The 21,416-nt window shown below is 32.1% G+C and overlaps 1 protein-coding gene across 4 annotated transcripts in view; it reads left to right on the top strand.

Annotated features, from left to right (window-relative positions):
* LOC145329375 (uncharacterized) overlaps positions 1–21,416 on the top strand; it is a 70,512-nt gene that overhangs the window by 42,670 nt on the left and 6,426 nt on the right. For all 4 annotated transcript variants that reach the window (XM_080173462.1, XM_080173465.1, XM_080173463.1 and 1 more), the window contains 2 exons: positions 20,333–20,416; positions 21,260–21,374. In XM_080173462.1, coding sequence (XP_080029588.1) covers positions 20,333–20,416; positions 21,260–21,374 — 199 coding nt within the window. The remainder of the gene's footprint in view (positions 1–20,332; positions 20,417–21,259; positions 21,375–21,416) is intronic.

Consider the following 21,416-nt stretch of genomic DNA (forward strand, 5'->3'; position numbering starts at 1 on the left):
AGTGGTAACACACTGAACTATGGTGGTGAGAGTTCGAGTTCAATTCTCCGTGTGTTGACTCGAATTTCTCATTCGCAATAATAATCATGCAACTTCCCCTGGTTGTGTTAGAAGGGGATTATTGGGTAAGTTTGGATACTCAATAGTCACTTACATAATATCAGTACTACCCTTATCCCAAGCTCCTCTGAGGAGAGCGTCATTCATTACGGTGACTTAATTTGGGACACCTGCCATACTCGGCGAGGGTGAGGTAATAATGAGTAGCTCTCATGAGACAGCGGGTCAAGTCATAATGTGCTTGAATGTCGAGCTTGATAGCCCTAGTGGCTATACAAAAGTGGCTCAGCCTACTCCATGACTACTTAGGCCCAAACCCTAAGAAACTATGGCTAATCAATCAATCAATCAATACCCACAAATTTTAGTTCTAAGGTTAAAAGTTTTGGGAATAAAAAAGATTTACAACCTGAAATGGAAATTACCATTCCTTTCAAAAAAAAAGCTTGGAAGTCCTTGGAAGTCCTTAAAAATGTAAGAATCGATCTAGCACCCCAAACAATTGGTAAAACTTAATGAAACTTGGTGAAAATATGAAGATTATTACCATAATTATCCCTCAAAATTTCAGCTCTGTATCTTTTATAGGAGTTGAAAAAATCATGTTTCACCCTTTCTGTCTCTGACAGATGGACAGATGGATGGACAGACAGATAGACATTTCAAATAATAGAGTAGCTTCACTACTAATTATAGAATAGCTTTGCTACTAAAAATAAGCTCAGAACTCATATTTATAGTTTTAGAGGGGGTCTTTTGCTCCACTAGCCTCTAGAAAGGAAGTCCCGAAATGAAATCTGTAATGGTTAATTAGTTAAGTTATGTTAAAAAAGTTTTCTTTAAAAAAATTAGATCTTTAAAAATAAGCTCAGAACTTACATTTTTAGTGTTTTGGGGGATCTTTTGTTCCACTAGCCCCTAGAAGAAAAGTCCCAAAATTCAATTTTTACAGTTTTACAGGTGGATCCAATCAAATAAATGAGCTTACAAGCTATAAAAACAAGCCCAACAATCCAGGGCAAAATTTGGTACTGAATTATAAATATTATTGTAGCATTTGCTGCATAACAAAAACACACACACAGAAAAACTTTAGGGTACCTATATTTGTGGGTACCCCAATGCCATAGAAATGATAAGGGAGTAATAAAAAAAAAATTATTTGTGTAAGAACCAATTATATTCAGAAAGTTTTTAAAAAACAGAGGGGGAGAGGAATGAGGATACTTTGTTAAATAGTTTAATGTTGCTGCCCTACATAAGGATATACTTATCCTTGTTTTAAATTAGTATAGTATAATGTTGTTGTTTTACATATGTATATAACTGTCCGTGTTAACATTAGAAGGAATAATGTTGCGTTACTAATGTCCTTGTTAACCCTTAAAGATTGGGGGGGGGGAGTCATATATACCCCCCCCCCTCTAGTTATTTCAATGTCATTTTTTTTGTAGGTAAGATAGAGAGTTGTGACTTCATGACCATTTAAGTTTTGTAATTATACGTCGGCAAGAGTTGATCTTATAAGGATATCTGGTCTGTGTCGGTCGTGGCATCCGGTCAAAGTCGGTTAGGTGGCACCAAATTTAGAAAAAAATTTAAATAAATCTTAATTTCTACATTATGACTTTTGTGTATAAGGAAAACCTAAAATTTTTTTGGTGAATACTTAAATATCAATGACCTTCTGAGAAAAGTGGTGTTATGACCGTTTGACCGCTCCCTGACCGACTTTATGACCGTTTTTTGTCCAGCTTTTACTACAGACATATATCATGAATATCGTGGCTTATATTACAGCTATATTACCTATAAATTTTTTTGGTAAATCCTTGAGCAACAATAAACAGATAAAAATATTAATTGGCGTCACCAACCACCGTTTTACCACCGTAACCGCCAAAAATGGCGGTTTCCATTATTTGCCGTTGTTCGGCAATGATCAGAAAAAAGTATTTTTTTTGTTATGAAAAATTAAAAGTTCGTCCTAAAATTTGGTCATCCTAGCTGCAAAATTGGCCTTTCTACAGCTGTTTTAATATTTAGGTGCTGGCCGCTAAAAAGCGGCTAAGGGGCGGTCTGACCGCTATGACTAGAAAAAGTAATTTTCTCTAATAATACACATGAACCACCAGAAAAAATTTGTATGTCTCTAACTGTAACAGGAGCCGAGATAGAGGGGGGGATCAATATGAACCCCCCCCCCCCCCCGATCTATTAAGGTGAAAATTGGGGCCCGATCTGTAAGGGTTAAATTTAGATTATCATAATGTTGCTGACAAACTTGTGGATATAAATGCACTTATGAAATGTTAAAATCAGTAATTTACCACAAAAATGGCACAATTAAGTAAGAAATTTACTTTTTTTCATGCTTACTCCACGAGGAGAGATTACTAGGGGACTATTCTTGTTTGCATATTTTTAAATGTAAGTATTTGAAATATATAACAAAGATTATTTTGTCTTTCTTATGATAATTAACTAGCGGCTACGCCCCTAGAAGCATCTAGGGGTAGGAGGGGGAAAAGTCGACCTCAGAATAGAATTTGAATTTGAGTTTAAAAAGAGTAAAAAATATTTTTTGTTTGGGGATGCGTGAAGATACCCTCCCCAAAAATAGTTTAAAACCTTCCCAGGACCTATAAGAAGCTTCACTGTAAAGGAGACTAATATCTGTTCAGTGGTTAGCGAGATCCTTTGGGATAGACAAAAACGCTACTACTTTATATGATAGGATAGTGCAACATCACCTTCGTCAAAATGATAGAATATTCAGAACCATAGTTTATTACTTAATCTTTCCATTTATATTTACCTTCTATAATAAAATTCTATTCAAATATGTATGGTCTTCTACTAATTTGCAAAAAAAAATTGTTTTAAATATGACAATATGCAGACGTGAAGGCCCACCAGAGTAAAGCATTGCATTATATGGATCGTGAAGAGATGTGACACTAGACAAAATTAAAATAACTAAATTGTTTCTTATTTATTATTGCTTTAATGCAGGGATCTACAGAGATAAGATAAAGGTCGATAAATTAATGTACATCCCCAATGATAAAACAAAAATCTTCCATTACAATTAGTGGTTGAAACTTTTGGACACTCAACCAATCAACCAATCCCCAAAGTTGTTAGGCCAACGAATAGGAAAAACTTATTATAAAACTATGGGGACTAGTGTATAAAACAGCCCATGGTCCCCTCCCTCCCTTGAACTATCCTTCTTTTCATTCATTATAGACTAAATATTTGATCTTACGAGGAATCTAAGGAGATAAGACAATGGACGATAAATTTATGTAAGCACCACAATTACAATAAATCTTTTTTGTAGGTAACACTTTTTTAGTTGAAAGGTTTAGACACTGTTGGTTTGTACAACTCAAAAAAACATACAAGTTTTTAAGCCAACAAACAGTAGATTTGTTTTTGGGACAAGTTTAATTTCCAGTCCAATGTCCCCTCCCTCCTTTGTTTATACAAAGCTTTGATAAATTGTAACACAGAAAGAAAAATTGAATAATATCAGGGGAGGGAACCTTTGACTGTAAATTACACTGGTCCACAATGTTGTGTTTGATGGTTTAAAACTTTGGGTACTTTGAAACAATAATTTTAATGTTACATTTCTCTATACTCGGAAATCTGTCTATAATATGATTGGATAAATAACTATTACATAAATTATGTTTCAGAGATCAACAATGTACTCTGAGAAAACACCAGTATTTTTTATAGCATCGCTTTCATGGATTCTACATGATTCTTGTTTTCACTTCAAACTAAATTTCATTTTTATCATGAATCTTAAGGAATTAGAAAATGGAATATAAATAGATGAATATATTACAATACAAAAAATTAATAGTTATTTCTTACTAAAAAAAACTGGAATTAATCTTATGATTGTACATTTTTAAATTCGTAGAAAGCTGGATATAATACGATGCTAGACATAGTTTTTTTTCGTATGGATGAGAACCGGATTCGAATCAATATGAGAAATTAAATTATTGGCCAAAAAGTTAAGATTCTGCTAGTTTGGAACCAATCAATCAAACTACCGAAGTTATATCAAAATATAGGGATCTATAGACAATGACTGATAAATTGATGTACATTTCCAATGATGACACACAAAGTTACCCCTTCTGTAGTCCCCAAAGTTGTTAAGCCATCGCACAAGAAAACGCTATTTTAATTTGAGGGGACTAGTGTAATAAACAGCAAACTGTCCTCTCTCTCTCTCTATGCTAGTTTCTAAAGTCTTATAATAACGTTTTCTTATTGGTTGGCTTAACAACTTTGGGGATTTTCAATTTTGATTGCTTAGTTTAACCACTGCTATAACCTAACCATTCAAAATCCAATAAAAGTCCCCATAGTTTTTAAGCCAGCGAAAAAGAAAACATTATCATAAAAATTTTGGGGACTAGTGTAATAAACAGCCCATTGTCCCCCTCTCTGCTAGTTCCCAAAGTTCTGTAATAACGTTTTCTTATTCGTTGGCTTAACAACTTTGGGGAATTTTAATGAATTTTCAATTTTGGTTTAACAACTGCTATACTTAATAACCTAACCATTCAAAATCCAATAAAAGTCCCCAAAGTTGTTTAGTCAGCGAATAAGAAAACGTTATCTTAAAACTTTGCAGACTAGTGTAATAAACAGCCCATTGTCCCCCCTCATTCTCTGCTAGTTCCTGATAATTTAATTATATTACAAGGAGGGCTTCGCCCCTTGCCTCTAGGTGTCCCATCCCTCAAGAAAATAGTTATAAACCTTCCCGGGACCTATGAGAAGCTACCCTGTTAAGGAGAACCCGATCAGTTCAGCGGATAGCGAGATCCTTCGTTACAAACAAACAGACAAACAAACAAACAGACATCGTTCTACGTTGTATGGATAGTGTCCAAACGTGCACCCCTAATTGTAATCTATAGAAGGGGTAATTTTGTTTACCATCATTGAGGATGTACATCAATCAATCTCCCATTGTCTTATCCCTTTAGATTTCTGCGATAATAAAATTTGGGTATGGTCCCATTCGTGGCAAGTGGCGTTTCGTCGAATTTTTTCAAAGCGAAGCTCTCTATATTTAGGGTCCGTCCGTCCTATAATCAGGCACAACTAAGGGATAGGATAATGGTGATAAATAAAGTTACCCCTATTGTGGATTTAAGCTTTAATTTAATTGATTGAAGTTTGGGCACAACTAGTTAGAAACCAAAAAATCAAAATTCCAAATCTCTAAAATTATTTAAAGTTATTTTTATAAAACGTGCATGGTCTTCTCTCTCCTTTTATATAATTTACAGTCCAATGTTCCCTCCCTCCCTGGGTATATATCTAAATAATCCTTTTAATCCAGTTAAAATAAAACAGATCGTGTTAATACCAACTTTTTAGGGATATTAAAATAAAAAAATTATTATGAGATTAATTCCAGTATAGTTGGCTTTAAGGTCCGAAGGCCCAGGCTATCAAAACAAGTAAATTGTTTTTACTTTATAATTAAACTAGCGGCTGCGCCCCTAGCATCTAGGGGCTCTATATTCGAAGGGCTAAATAAGGGCAGAAAAATAGCTTAAAACTATACCCAGCCTTATTTATAAAAATAAAATAGCCTAAAACCATCTCAGGGCCTGTACAAAGCTTCGCTCTAAAAGAGAACCATATCGGTTCGGTGGTTAGCGAGATCCTTCGCTACAAACAAAAAAGCTTATTACTTTATATTATAGGATATATATTGAAAGTTGTCTATAAAACGACACTACACATTATTTTATAAGTATGGCTCAGAACCTGCAGAAATTAAAAGTATACGATGCCATACTGGAATAGTTATTTATTGCATCTTATTATCAACAGCTTTCCAACTAAATTAATATTAATATTGAATAATATAATGTAAAGCCCTACCCTATATCAATTCACCAAGTTGAACTGGTTATAAAACTTTGGGTACAAGTGTAATTTACGGTTCAATGGCACCTCCCTCCTTGTTTGCTCAAACAAATGCATCATAAAAACGTTTTAAGAAATAAAGCAAACATTAACCCATTTAATAATTTAAAACAAGTAAATTTAAATAACAAAATGATTTGCTCATAAAAAAAATTAAAAAGGGTGGGGTCAAAATAGGTAAACAAGAATGACAACATCCATAAAAGCGCAGCTCTGAAAAGGTGTGATAAATGAACATTAACACTTTTAGAGTGTCAGAACTAAATAATCAGAATATAAATATTTAAAAGTTGAAACAAAATTTTAGTAAATTTGTTGAAAAACTGCTTAAATACAGAATAATGTTTAAGGACATACTTGCATTTTTATAGATGCTACGCTTACAAAATTGTCCTTTGTTGTCCTAGGAATCAGTATTCCAAAAATCAGATCAATCAAATAATTATAAAACACAAAAATTTGCTGTTTAGAATGGACGTACGGACATTCAGGTAACAATTATAGAGTTCTTACGATTTCTAAAGTCTACCACAAGAATCACCATACAAATTTTGAAATTGATAGAAAAATTCTGACCATCTGTTAATGTCTGTATGTCTGTCAATACCTTTTCGTTAATTTAGGCATGTTAAAGTTGTCCTTTGATTTTCAAAGGTTTCAGGGTTTCATTGCTCAACAAAGTACCCAATTTTTATTGCTATAAGAAAATGAATGTTTAATTGCAATACATCCCCAATTATGATAATAGTTATTCATTGCATCATATTATAGACAGCTTTCTGCGTGTAGTAAATTTATAAATTAAAAGATTAATTCCGGTTTTGTTAACCCTGAGGGGCCGAAGTCCTGGGCTTACAAATCTGGCATTGATATTATGGTTTTTTTCCATTTTAATATTTATATAAAATTGTCTAGATCATAATGCTACACATTTTTCCAGTATGGCTTTGAACCGGTTCTAATCTCGCGGATATTAATCGGTTTCAAAGCCATACTGAATATAAAATTACCCCTGTTGAAGATTAAAATTATTGATTGGGCACTACTTGTCTGGAACCAACCAATCAAAATAAAATAGAAGTATGTACCCTCCCTCCTTGGATATAAATGTAATTTACTGCTCAATGATCCCTACATCCCTGGGTATGGTGTGTCTGCAAAAGTCAGTGACCAAACTTTTCCACCGATTATTTTAATCTACAAAAGGGGTCCCGTTTTATAATTGTAATTGTGCATATTGTAAACAGTTATCGCACAAGCAATGTTTTTCTTCAATATAATACATTTTTTTCAGTGTGACTCATAACCTATATAATAAACCCTAAACAGCTTTCCGTGTATTTTAAAATATACATTTGTAAGAGTAAAAATATTTTAAAAATAATGCGCAAAAAAACTTAATTTTATTTGTTCAAAGATGTGCCTCAAATAAAAAAAAACGTTTTAAGTAAAATGCCACCCCCTTCTCCTTAAACAACCTATCCTAACCTGACCCAAAATTGTAGGTATCAGTGCTCATCAAGGTACTTCGAGTGAAAGCGCCAATTTACTTTAGAGCATTGCATTTATGGATTTATTTTTCATGTTTTTACTTCAAACTAAATTTTCGTTTTTACTAGGAATAAGACAATGGACGATAAATTGATGAAAATTCCCTATTTACAAACAACTTTGAGGACTTAACTAATCAAAATCAATATTATCTTAAGTGTTCAAACGTTTCCAACCTTTATTAATGTTATTAAATATTGTATATACTTCAGGGGTAATCTCGCCCTTACGAGGTAAGGTATAATACAGGGATCTTAAGAGATTAGACAATGATGATGAATTAAATTTATTTATTGGATTTAATAAAGTTTGGGCACAACAAGTTCAAAATCAACAAATCAAAATCCCCCAATTATTTTTTAATAAAACGTACATAGTTATTAACTTTGGGTACCTGTGTCCTCGTTCTTTTCCTATAATTCTAATTTACAATGTCCCTCCCTCCCTTGGTATATGTAAACAAACAGGGATGGAACAATTGACGAAAAATATTATGAACTAAATTCTGCCAATAATGAAATGGGACAGATAAGAAAAGGACAGTTGAAATATCTAGGAAAGGAGGGGTCATTGGGCTGTATATTACACTGATCCCCAAAGTTTTAGATAAAGTTTTATTATTCGTTGGCTTAATAACTTTGGGGATTTTGATTGAATTTTAATTGGTTAGTTTATTAAGTTGAGTGTCCAAAGGTTTCAACCACTAATTGAAATTATACAGAAGTAGTAGTTATGTGCATTATCAATTGAGATGTACATCAATTTATCGGCCATTGTCGTATTCCTTTAGATCCCTAATAAATATCAGAGAAATAAAGATGAAACATTCTTAAAATCGAAGCTCTCTACAGAACATTAACTATTGAAGTGTGTCATAACTGTTATAGTTCAAAGTTTGAAATCAAAAGGAAAATTCCATTATGTCTAAATTAATGAAAAAAGCTAACCGATATGGACTTACGAATGGACGGACCGACTCCTAATATAGAAAAGCTTAGCCTGTAAAAATGTATACACCAATCTCAAGAAGGCTTCAAAACAGATTCATATCCGCAGGATTAGAACCGGTTCACAGCCATACTGATTCATATGCAATAAAAATAAAACTTTTAAAAAAATATTCTAACCTTCATAATAGTTTCTTTTAAACATAGATTGGTTCATTTTGCTGCGTAGTTTTATTTAACAATACGATTTACTACAATTGAAATATTCATAAAAGAAATATTTAGAATATTTAATTGTTGAAAATACGCAGTGCTAAAAAAGATATAGAATTCACCAGAGAAGGTTTCATGAATTATCAAATCACTGTAGAAATTAAATTTCACAAATTTGTAACAAACACATCTTTCACCCAAGAATTACTTTGGCTTACTGAGTAGTAGTACTGACGCGACAGAGTAGCTTCTGTGTTGACCCATTAGGTGTGCTGCGCTGGCATGACACACACGCACACACACGCACACACGCGCGCTCACGCGCGCACACACACACAAACACAGATTTCGTTTTTTATAATTTGGATATAAAATTAGGTTGGGTATGTGAAGGGAAAAGACAATTGACAAAATAATTCGATGTAAAATTTTTAGGAACCAAATTCTGTATTTTGTAGCTAATGATTATTTGTGTTTGATACTTTCACACAAAGTACTTGTTGAGCACTGATAACTCCTGCCACCTTTTAATTTTTATTCTTGAACAAAGCAATCAAAATTCAACATAAGTACCCAAACTTTTAAGCTGACCAATGAGCGAGCATGGTTTTTAGGTAGATCCGGAAGTTAGGCTGTTTATTACGTTAGTCCCCAAAGTTTTATACTAATGAATTCTTAAATGATGGTTAACCAACTTTGGGGACTTTTATTGAATTTTGACAATTTATTAACTATTGCCTTATCCCTTTAATGATCCCTGGTGGTTAAAATTTCAATTAGCGTACTGAAAGCTTTTATGTCAACAAATAATGTAAAGTAGTTAAGATTAAGAATCTTTGTACATATTTTAATTTAGGAATCTAAGGGGATAAGACAATGAACGTTAAAATATACAATGAAACTTAAGTTACCCCTGTTGTACATTAAAAATTATTGGTTGAAGCTTTGGGCACTACAATTTTTAAATTAACCAATCAAATGTTAAAGGCGTATCTTGTCTTAATTATGTATCAGTTGCCTTTATGTATAATTTTGCCATGATTTACTTCCGAATGCGGGATTTTGACGATTTTTGCAATTTCCGTGGTTTGGATTTAGAGCGGGAAAATATTGTTTTATTTTATTTTATAAATTTAATGTAAAGTAAAATTTTCTATATCTATAACTTTTTTTTGTCTAGATGAATTTAAATTTAAAGCAATTTTTTATACTTTTTAGTAGCAGAGCTACTGTATAATTGTGAATGTCCGTCTGTCCATCTGATTGTCCGCCTGTCTGTTCGTCCATCTATCTGTCTTGTTTTTTGTCCGTTTGTCTGTCTGTCCATCTTTCTGTCCATCTGTCTGTCCATCTGTCCGTCTGTTTGTCGGTCTGTCTATCCGTCTGTCTGTCTGTCCGTCTGTCCGTCTGTCGAACCCGGTATTAGTGTCGGACTGATTATGACGTAACAAAAAAAATTAGCCAATGAGAGGCTACTATGAATTTTACCATTGGTCAATAATGTCCTCTCATTGGCTAATTTTTTTTGTTACGTCATAATCAGTCCGACACTAATACCGGGTTCCGTCTGTCCGTCTGTCCGTCTGTCTGTCTGTCCGTCTGTCTGTCTGTCCGTCTGTCTGTCCGTCTGTCTGTCTGTCTGTCTGTATGTCTGTCTGTCTGTCTGTCTGTCCAACTGTCTTTCCGTCTGTCTGTCTCTCTTCATATTTGTCCGTCTGTCCATCTATCCTTCAGCCCTTTTGTACGTCTTTCTGTCTGGCCGTCCGTCCGTCTACCTGTCGGTCTGTCTGTCTGTCATCTGTCTGTCATCTATCTGTTGTCTGTCTGTCCGTCTATCTGTTGTCTGTCTGTCCGTCTATCTGTCCGTCTCTCTGTCCGTCTGTCCGTCTGTCTGTCGTCTGTCTGTCCATCTGTCTGTCCATCTGTCTGTCCAACTGTCTTTCTGTCTGTCCATCTTTCTTTCTATTTGTCCGTCTTTCTGTCTGTCTGTCTTTGGTTTGTCTGTCTGTGTGTTTGTCAGTCCCTCCATTTGTGTTTTTAGTAGTTTTCGGGCTATTTTTTTAATTTTCACATTTGGTTTTTTTTTGAATTTTTCACTTATGATAATAAAACAAAATTAATAAGAGAACAGGCATTAAAACTTTTGGGTACTTTATCAATTTAATTTACAGTTTAGAGTACCAGGATGGTTATCTGTTTGTACAGTAATATATTGTTAAGGGTTGAGCCAGGGGGAGAATAGTTACTCATTTATAAAAAAAAATTTATCTTATTTCTTCTCTAATTTTGACTCTAGAGGTGTAGTGATGCTTTAGGTACAAGTCCTCTCCACGTAACCTTTTAACATATTCTGCATTTAAATTGCCATGTAGTGCACTCAATCGCCTAGAGTATCAACACCAATCAGGCAACCAACCCTTTGATTGCACAACCTTTGTCTAAGAAGTCCTAATTGTACATGGTAATGAGTTTTGAGCCAAAGCATTCCCCCTACTCTAACTATTTATGTTGCACATCTGACATAGCAGTAGTAAGAGCCATTTTTAAAGTCTTTAGTTATGACATGGTGGACTGAGATTCAAACTTATCTTTCCAACAACATGCAGATAAGCTACATGTTGAGCCACAGTCGTGGGTTTATCTAATTTAAATGAAAACAATTATTTTAAAATCTATCATCCATATCCTCACATAAAAGTAACAGGATATCTGTCTGTGTCCCTGTATGTCACCCTGTCTGTATGTAATAAAGAACTATGCTAACTTTTGAAGAGATATTGTTTCTCTGTATGGTTCTTATTATCTTAAGTCCAAGGAAGGTTTATTACTATTTTAAAAGTGTAATAAAGAACTATGCTAACTTTTGAAGAGATATTGTTTCTCTGTATGGTTCTTATTATCTTAAGTCCAAGGAAGGTTTATTACTATTTTAAAAGGATACCACACTCTTCCAAAGAAAACTTATTCTTTTTCTTTTAAAACTAAATTTTGGAGGAAGGTCAATTTACCCTTTTTTCCCTTCTTCAAGTGAATCTTTTGGTTTACAAAAGAGTGGTGATGATTACAGGAGGCTTGGGTATGCTTTGGGTCCATGTCCTCTCCAGGTCACCTTTCACATACTCTACATTTTGAATTGCTTGAATTGCAATGTAATCGCATAAGATAACCAATACCTATCAGACAATGAACCCTTTGATTGCACAACCATTGTCTGTGAAGTTCTAACTGTGCATTTTAATAAGTTGCGCCTAATTAGGGCCAAGGCATTCCCCTTCCTCTAAATATATATGTCAAGCATCTGACATAGCAGCAGTAGGAACCATTTAACATCTTTATTTATGATGTGATTTTAAACTGAGATTCGAACCTATCACCTTCCCAACAATGAGCAGATGTGCAGATACAAAAGAGTGATAGGGAGTAATTTTAATCAAAATAAGTCTTAGTAGCTTTGGACAAAGTAGCTTCAGACAAAGTAGCTTCGGACAAAGTAGCTTCAGACAAAGTAGCTTTGGACAAAGTAGCTTCAGGACATTTACTTAAACTGTTTTTAACCTATTTTTTAATCATAAATCAAAAATATACTATGACACCAGTAGAATCAGACTGCAGAGCCCAAATTTGAATTAAGTCCCCAATAAACTTTTTTGGGGGGATTTAAAAATTAATTTTATATGTTGCTGTGATCATTTTGACGGGAGCAAAAGGACCTTTAAGTTTGGGGTTAAATTGTTTCTTACAGAACAATTTTATATGATTCAGTTTATATCAATACAATAATAAAAAACTCTACTCTGTTTGATGGAAATAATTTTTTTTCTAAAACAATCAATTTCAGTAAAAAATTTAACATAATACAATAAAACGCATAATGCTAAAGTTAAACCAATAAGATTTCTTGTTTCATTTCAATTATTTATAATTTCTGAAAGAGTGTTTTCACAAAGTGACTTATTTACAATGTAGTTAAATAATTTTTATTTAATTAAAATGAAAAGAATGAAAACTATACACGTAAAAGATACATACTTTTTAAAAATATTTTTAAAAAATAAGTTTGAATAATCTTATTATATATCATATTTGTATATGTGTCAAAAATAATTTTGTTGTATTGCATAAACATTTGTTGACATCATGTCATCTTGTCATCAAATTTAACAGCCAATTTTTATGTGTTTAAAATAGGTGAACGAACACAAACATGTTAATGTTAATTCATTGGTATATTGTAAAGATTTAACTTTTTAGTGAATTTTTATAGTAAAATCATAAGGCCTAATTTTACTCTATACCAGAATACAATATTTATGAAGCAAAACACTCTAAAAGCTACAAATTTTACTCAAATAAAAAAAAGACCTTTTGCTTTGGTCAAAATGACCACGGCAACAGTAAAAATTAATATTTAAATCCCCTCCAAAAAGTTTATTGGTGACTTAATTCAAATTTAGGCTCTGCAGTCTGATTTTACTGGTGTCATAGTATATTTTTATATACGTTTTAAAAATAGGTTAAAAAAAGTTTAAGTAAAGTAGCTTCCTAAAAAAATAGTCTAAGTGCTGTGACTATTTACAGTGGAGGCTATTTTCCTTAGGAGGCTACTTTTCCTAAGTAATTGTCCCACACTGCTTTATCCTAGAGGCTACTTTGTCCAAGATCCAAGAAATCACCACTTTTTTTATTGCTCTTTTTAGTTGAATATTAAAGGAAGCCTGCAAGTATTACCACGCTTTAACTGCTGAAAGACTACCACAAGGTGACCCAATATCCCAGACACAAAATTAAAACCATATCTTTGTCAGAAACTTAGATTGCCTGTAACTGTTTACATTTTTACAATAAAAAAACACCACATTCAATTATCAAAATCTCTGACAAAAATTCGGTTTAAATTGCGCTTGCAAACAAAAAATCATAGCGGAAACTAACAAAAACTAATGCAAGCTCAGCTGAGATTGGCTGTTGAGCTGATTCAGCCTTCTGATTGGCTGGAAATACTACAGTACTCTCAAAACAACTTAATTTTTTTTAATGATTTTGACTATAAAAATGGGTATTTTTTGTAAAAATATAATTAGTTATTGGCAACCTAAATTTATGACAAAAATAAGCTTATAATTTTGTTTCTAGGCAACGAAGTTTAATTTCAAAATTTTTAAAATGAGCAATGAAAATCTTTTAAAATTTATATTGTACATAAAATGTCATTTTTAAATGCCTATAACTTTTTTATTATTGAAGCTGAAGGCTTCAAATTTAGGGTATTGGGTCTTTGTGGCAGTCTTTCAGCAGGTAAAGTGTAATGTTTCTTGCAGGCTTCCTTTAAGCCCATGCCTTAAATCTTATAATTGTACATTTTATGTTTTATATTTGCAGTAAGCTGTTTATAATCAGTGCAATAATTGAATAATACGAACTTGATAAAAAAAAAAGATTTAATACTACTAGATAATCAATCCCATAATAAATAGATTTTAGACATCATAATTTCAACAACCTTAATCTTAAACTAAATTCAAATATTCAAAGTTGTATTAATCAAATATTGTAAAAATACCTGGCAAATTGATTACTCTCAATTTAATTTTTATTGTGGTATGATTGTGTCTACATTTTATTCCTATTCGTCAAATTAACCCATTAGGGCCAAGCGCCACTTTTATGGGCTGATCGAGCTGAAAATTTCAGGGAAGCTTTATAATGGTCAAGACGAAATTCCAATTTTTTTGTTTTGCTCTAGTGGCGTGCACAGAAAAGTTGCCAAAAAACCCGGTTCGGCATGGCCATAAATGCACAACGGGTATTTAAACTAGGGTTGGGCTGGATATTTTTTTGGCCGGATACCGGATATCGGGCAGATTTCAAATGCCGGATATCCGGTATCCGGCCGGATATCCGGCAAATATCCGGTTATCCGGCCAAATTACCGGATATCTGGCCGGATAACTGGCCAAATTACTACATATTAAAGTATTAAAAAAGGATATAGTACCTTTTGTGGCAACGCACCTTAAGGGGCGATTCATTGTTTTTATAAAATTGCTTTTAATATGTTATTTTAGGTTAGGTTAGGTTAGGTTATATTTGGTTAGGTGATTGCCCCGCAGGGTTAGGTAATTGGCCCCGCAAGGTTAGAGTCCCCCGCGAGGGGCTAGAAATAGGAGGAAAGCTACTGTGAAAGTACGAATAATCGCTCCTTAAGGGGCGTAGCCACGAAAGGGAATATACCCGCAACTGGTGTTTTGTATTATACTAGCGGCTGTGTCCCTAGTATCTAGGAATATTAGAAGGGACATGAAAGTGCAGAAAAATAACTTAAAACCTTAGAACGACTTTTTTATAAAAATTAAACAGCCTAAAACCACCCTGGAACCTATGAGAAGCTTCACTCTAAAGGAGAACCATATCGGTTCAGCGGTTAGCAAGATCCTTTGCTACAGACATAAAAAAGCTTAGTACTTTATAAAATAGGATAAAATTAGGGTTAAAACTTAAAAATGAAGTAACTATTAAATGATCTTTCTTCTTAGCAAATAAATCTTATTAACTATTACTACCCTCAATCTGTAATATTAACCCCTAATGGTTGGAGGATGGGCGGTGAGGTGGCGTTGAATGCCTGCCCCCCCCCCCCCTCTGTTTTTTTTCTATCCCATTTTCTGTGTATAAAAGGTAGAGGGCTATAACTGAGTAACTTTTGAAATATGGGTATGACACATAACTGAGAGTTGAAATTTTTTTAATACCTCCTTCCTGGCGGGCACAGGATGCCAGCAAATCTGGTAAGGTCATTCAGGTAAAAAGTAAAAATATTGTTTTACTTAAACAAAGCATTTCATGTTATCTAATATTAAAATATCCTATAGTCGTACATCCTCATATGTAATATAGGTGGTAAAGTCGATTTCAGGTTATAGGTATAATTCTGCAAGTCCTGAACCTTTAGGTCCCTAGAAATCTTTAAACAGTTCCTGTGACCGCAAATCTTTACTTTAAGATTTCAAATTTTAAAAACTTAGGCTTTTTTTATATATCTTCATGACATATTACAATTTCATAAAATCCGTTGCTGGTTACCTGCCAACCGTCGGTTTGCGGCTAGCAGCTGCCAAGTACTGCTGCCACCGCCAAAATTTATGTTTTGAAATTTCTAATATAAAATTTACATAAAGATAAACATATTCAGAAAAAATTGTTCTTCTAGCTTCAATAATAAGAAAATTACAGCCATTTAAGATTAAAATAACAGAGATTTTTGTTGTAAAATATAAAAGATTATATTGCCGGATATCCGGCTGGATAGTTTCAATATCCGGCCGGTTATTGAAAATGGCCGGATATCCGGCCACACCGAATATCCTGCCCAACCCTAATTTAAACCCAGTTTGGATGGTTTTCTGCCTGCATTAAAAGCCGCTTTTTCCTAAATACCCAGTTATTTCGACAAAAAAATGAAAAATGTAATTTTTGAACGCCCAAAGTTAGATGAACACTTTTTAGAACTTTGATACGATCCGTAATTGAAAACTACACAACCTCATGTAATATATAGGGCTACAAGTAATATACAAAGCGATTTATTTCAAATTAAGTGTTTCGGCCGGTTTGGATCAGTAATATTTGACATAAAATCACTTCACATAAATTCATTTCACATAAAATATTTCACATAAAGTATCATTTAACATAAACTTATTTGACATAAAGGTACATTTGACATAAAATGTATCACATAAGCTCATTTGACATAAAGGTACATTTGGCATAAAGGTATACTTGACATAAAGGTACATTTCACATAAAGGTACACAAGCCTCGCACGACTGAAGTCCCCATGTCTATACAGTCATATTTATATGAAAATATTTTTATGTGTCTTTATGTATCTTTATGTGAAATGTTTTATGCTAAGTGTACCTTTATGTCAAATGAACCTTTATGTCAAGTGTACCTTTATGGCAAATGTTTTTATGTCAAATGTACCTTTATGTGAAGTGATTTTATGTCAAATGTTTTATGTGAAATAAATTTATGTCAAATGATATTATGTCAAATATTACTGATCCTCCGGTTTCAGCCACCGTAACCGGGTAAAAAGGCCCGTTTGTTGAAGTTTTAAAACCTGGCATACACAAAAAAAGAACATATAAAAATTGGATGATACATATCAGAAAAAGTGCATAAAACTATTGAAGGACACATATAAAGATTACTAGGGTATACTGATTAGGGTGGCTCAAGAATAATAAATCATAAAAAAATATTTAATGGTTGAAAAGTTAAAACCAGGTAATAAAACCAAAACCGAGCCGGGTTTTAAAACTGCCGGGTATGGCCATGCCGAACCGGGTCCAAATAGGGCGTAAAAAAATGATAAAAAAATCATATAAAAAATAATAATTTGAATAAAACGAATTCACAAATAGATGTACTTGTCAATAAACATTAGATTTCACAAAAAAAATCAGCAACTTAACTATAAAAACAAAAAAGTTATTAATGCACCTTTTTTTTTTTGCGGTTGATCCATATTATCCATATCATAGATCCATATCTGAGACTTCTCTCCAGGGACAATAGATAAAGAACGGAGTAAAGGGGAGGCTCACAAAAGGATGATGAAATTTGAAGACTGGAAACCGTTTTTTTTTTCATTTTTCGGAACCGGGTTTTAATACCCGGTTTGTCACTAATGGGTTAAGTAATTGGGGATCTAGACATCCTACATTTATTATCACATTAAACCTTTAAAGGAGGTTTTCTTCTTAGAGCAGTTAAAAATGAAATCATTTGATAATTCAAAAAAAAAAAAAAAAAAAAATCAATATAATTTTTAAATCTAAATAAAAAAAACATAAATATATTATGTATAATAGGGCAGGTTCATATTGGAATTAGACAGAAGAGGGGATATGCAACAGATAAAATATAAGGAATCAATGAAAGATTTTGCTTATTTGGCTTAAATACCAAATCATGCTATTTTTTGATAAATTACTTATAAGCAATCAATGAAAGTTTTGGCTTATTTGGCTTATATACTAAATCATGCAAGTTTTTGATAAATTACTTATAAGCAATCAATCACAATAAATGCTTATTTGGCTTATATACCAAATCATGCTATTTTTTGATAAATTACTTATAAGTAATCAATGAAAGTTTTGGCTTATTTGGCTTATATACCAAATTATGCAATTTTTTGATAAATTACTTATAAGCAATCAATCACAATAAATGCTTATTTGGCTTATATACCAAATCATGCTATTTTTTGATAAATTACTTATAAGTAATCAATGAAAGTTTTGGCTTATTTGGCTTATATACCAAATTATGCAATTTTTTGATAAATTACTTATTTGCAATCAATCACAATAAATGCTTATTTGGCTTATATACCAAATCATGCTATTTTTTGATAAATTACTTATAAGCAATCAATGAAAGTTTTGGCTTATTTGGCTTACATACCAAATCATGCAAGTTTTTGATAAATTACTTATAAGCAATCAATCACATTAAATGCTTATTTGGCTTATATACCAAATCATGCTATTTTTTGATAAATTACTTATAAGTAATCAATGAAAGTTTTGGCTTATTTGGCTTATATACCAAATGATGCTATTTTTTGATAAATTACTTATAATTAATCAATGAAAGTTTTGGCTTATTTGGCTTATATACCAAATCATGCAAGTTTTTGATAAATTACTTATAAGCAATCAATCACAATAAATGCTTATTTGGCTTATATACCAAATCATGCTATTTTTTGATAAATTACTTATAAGCAATCAATGAAAGTTTTGGCTTATTTGGCTTATATGCCAAATCATGCAATTTTTTGGTAAATTACTTATAAGTAATCAATGAAAGTTTTGGCTTATTTGGCTTATATACCAAATTATGCAATTTTTGATAAATTACTTATAGGCAATCAATCACAATAAATGCTTATTTGGCTTATATACCAAATCATGCTATTTTTTGATAAATTACTTATAGGTAATCAATGAAAGTTTTGGCTTATTTGGCTTATATACCAAATTATGCAATTTTTGATAAATTACTTATAAGCAATCAATTATAATAAATGCTTATTTGGCTTATATACCAAATCATGCTATTTTTTGATAAATTACTTATAAGTAATCAATGAAAGTTTTGGCTTATTTGGCTTATATACCAAATTATGCAATTTTTTGATAAATTACTTATAAGCAATCAATCACAATAAATGCTTATTTGGCTTATATACCAAATCATGCTATTTTTTGATAAATTACTTATAAGTAATCAATGAAAGTTTTGGCTTATTTGGCTTACATACCAAATCATGCAAGTTTTTGATAAATTACTTATAAGCAATCAATCACATTAAATGCTTATTTGGCTTATATACCAAATCATGCTATTTTTTGATAAATTACTTATAAGCAATCAATCACAATAAATGCTTATTTGGCTTATATACCAAATGATGCTATTTTTTGATAAATTACTTATAAGTAATCAATGAAAGTTTTGGCTTATTTGGCTTATATACCAAATCATGCAAGTTTTTGATAAATTAGGTATAAGCAATCAATCACAATAAATGCTTATTTGGCTTATATACCAAATCATGCTATTTTTTGATAAATAACTTATAAGCAATCAATGAAAGTTTTGGCTTATTTGGCTTATATGCCAAATCATGCAATTTTTTGGTAAATTACTTATAGGCAATCAATCAAAATTTTGGCTTATTTGGCTTATATGCCAAATCATACAATTTTTGATAAATTACTTATAAGCAACCAATGAAAATTTTGGCTTATATGCCAAATCATACAATTTTTTCATAAATTACTTATAAGTAATCAATAAAAATTTCGGCTTATTTGGCTTATATACCAAATCATACAATTTTTTGATAGATTACTTATAAGCAATCAATCACAATAAATGCTTATTTGGCTTATATACCAAATCATCCAATTTGTTGATAAATTACTTACAAGCAATCAATCACAATAAATGCTTATTTGGCTTATATACCAAATCATGCAATTTTTGGATAAATTACTTATAAGCAATCAATCACATTTGTTGCTTATTTGGCTTATATCAGCCAAATCTTCTCTTTTTTTCATAAACTGCTTACAGGAAGGAAGGGATTAATTATTACTCCTCCTTCTTTTTCTTCACTTCAACTTATATAAGCCACTTTTACTGTAAATGACTGAGTATTTATTTACTCCACCCTCTTTTATCTCACAAGTAAGACCAAATTGTTGTAGAATGCTAATATAAGTAAGCAATTAGTATTCTTTATGGCTTATCAGTAATTTACCACAAAAATGGCACAATGGCACATTTAAGTAAGCCAAAAAAAATGTTAATTGCTTACTTACACGTTTTGAGATTACTAGGGTAAAGCTCAGCTGTCAATCTTTTTGTAATCTTTAAATAAAAGTTATTTACCATTACATTAAATGTTAACGAGTCGAGAGGCTCCACAAAAAAAGCAGAATGTTTGGCAAAAGATATCGTCCTTGTTTTAACCTAAAATGTATTACAAATATTTGTAGTGATGAAGAAGACAGTGATGAATCTGATTCTGAAGAACAGGACATCTCTGGCATTAATGGTGAACATGGTCAAGCAACTAGAAAGTAAGTATTACTCAAGTTACAAAGAAATGTAATTCTCAATTAAATTGTCATGTATATTAAAATATATTCAAACTCTGCTGAATGTCTAAGCCTGTTTCTAAACAGACAATCCATCTTTTCGGAAATTTGTCTTTCCACACAAGTGGGTTTAAGTCTGACCCTGGCCTTTGATAAATACTGTTTTAAAGAGATACATAAATCCAAAGAAATACAGAAAAAATGCTTAGCTTTAAATTTTTAAGTTGCTTAGTGATAAAAGTTTAAATTTAAAACGTCTACTTATGATAAATACCTAATGAGATTTGAGTTCAATTTTCTTAAACTCTGTTCCTTGAATCAATTTTTTTAACATTTGTGATATAGACTATGATGAATTTTAAATTTTAAGTTTAATGGTGAAATATCAATAGAAATTTTATACTTAATAAGTTTTACTAAATTAATATCTTAATTAATACCACCTATTCATTATGAGGATGTGAGTTTTACTTTTTGTTTGAAAAGAAAATTTTTAAAATTGGTCTGTATCCAAGGTTAATTATCTCGTACACACATCTCGGGGCTAAAAAAAACTTGTTTTACTCTAATTGTATATTTTATATCCGCAGAAAGCTGTTTACAATACAATGCGAGAAATAACTATTATTGATTTTTGTCTACTAGGATCATAACAAATTCAGCGGCAAATGTGCACTAGTCCCCAAAGTTAGTCAGAAATTGCTAAATCCTTCACAATCACTTAGAGCAGGTCCCTAAGGTTTGAGACCGCTAAATTATTGAATAGTCGATCCGTTGTCCCCTTCCTTACTCTCCGATTTTATTGTATCTTGTTAAACACTTCAGGTGGTGGGAAATAGTGCAGGAGAACGACTTGGTAAAGTCTGGTCTCAGCAGGTTGTCTGCTACATGCTGGTGGAAATCTAAAGTAGAAAACATTGATTTTACGCTCAGATTAGAGGTTGGTATTCTATTTTTATTTTTAAGAGAGGTAGGGAGGGGA

This window comes from Acartia tonsa, chromosome 10 (assembly GCF_053477335.1).
Source record: "Acartia tonsa isolate MP-2025a chromosome 10, ASM5347733v1, whole genome shotgun sequence".
NCBI classification, from domain to species: Eukaryota; Metazoa; Arthropoda; class Copepoda; order Calanoida; family Acartiidae; genus Acartia; species Acartia tonsa.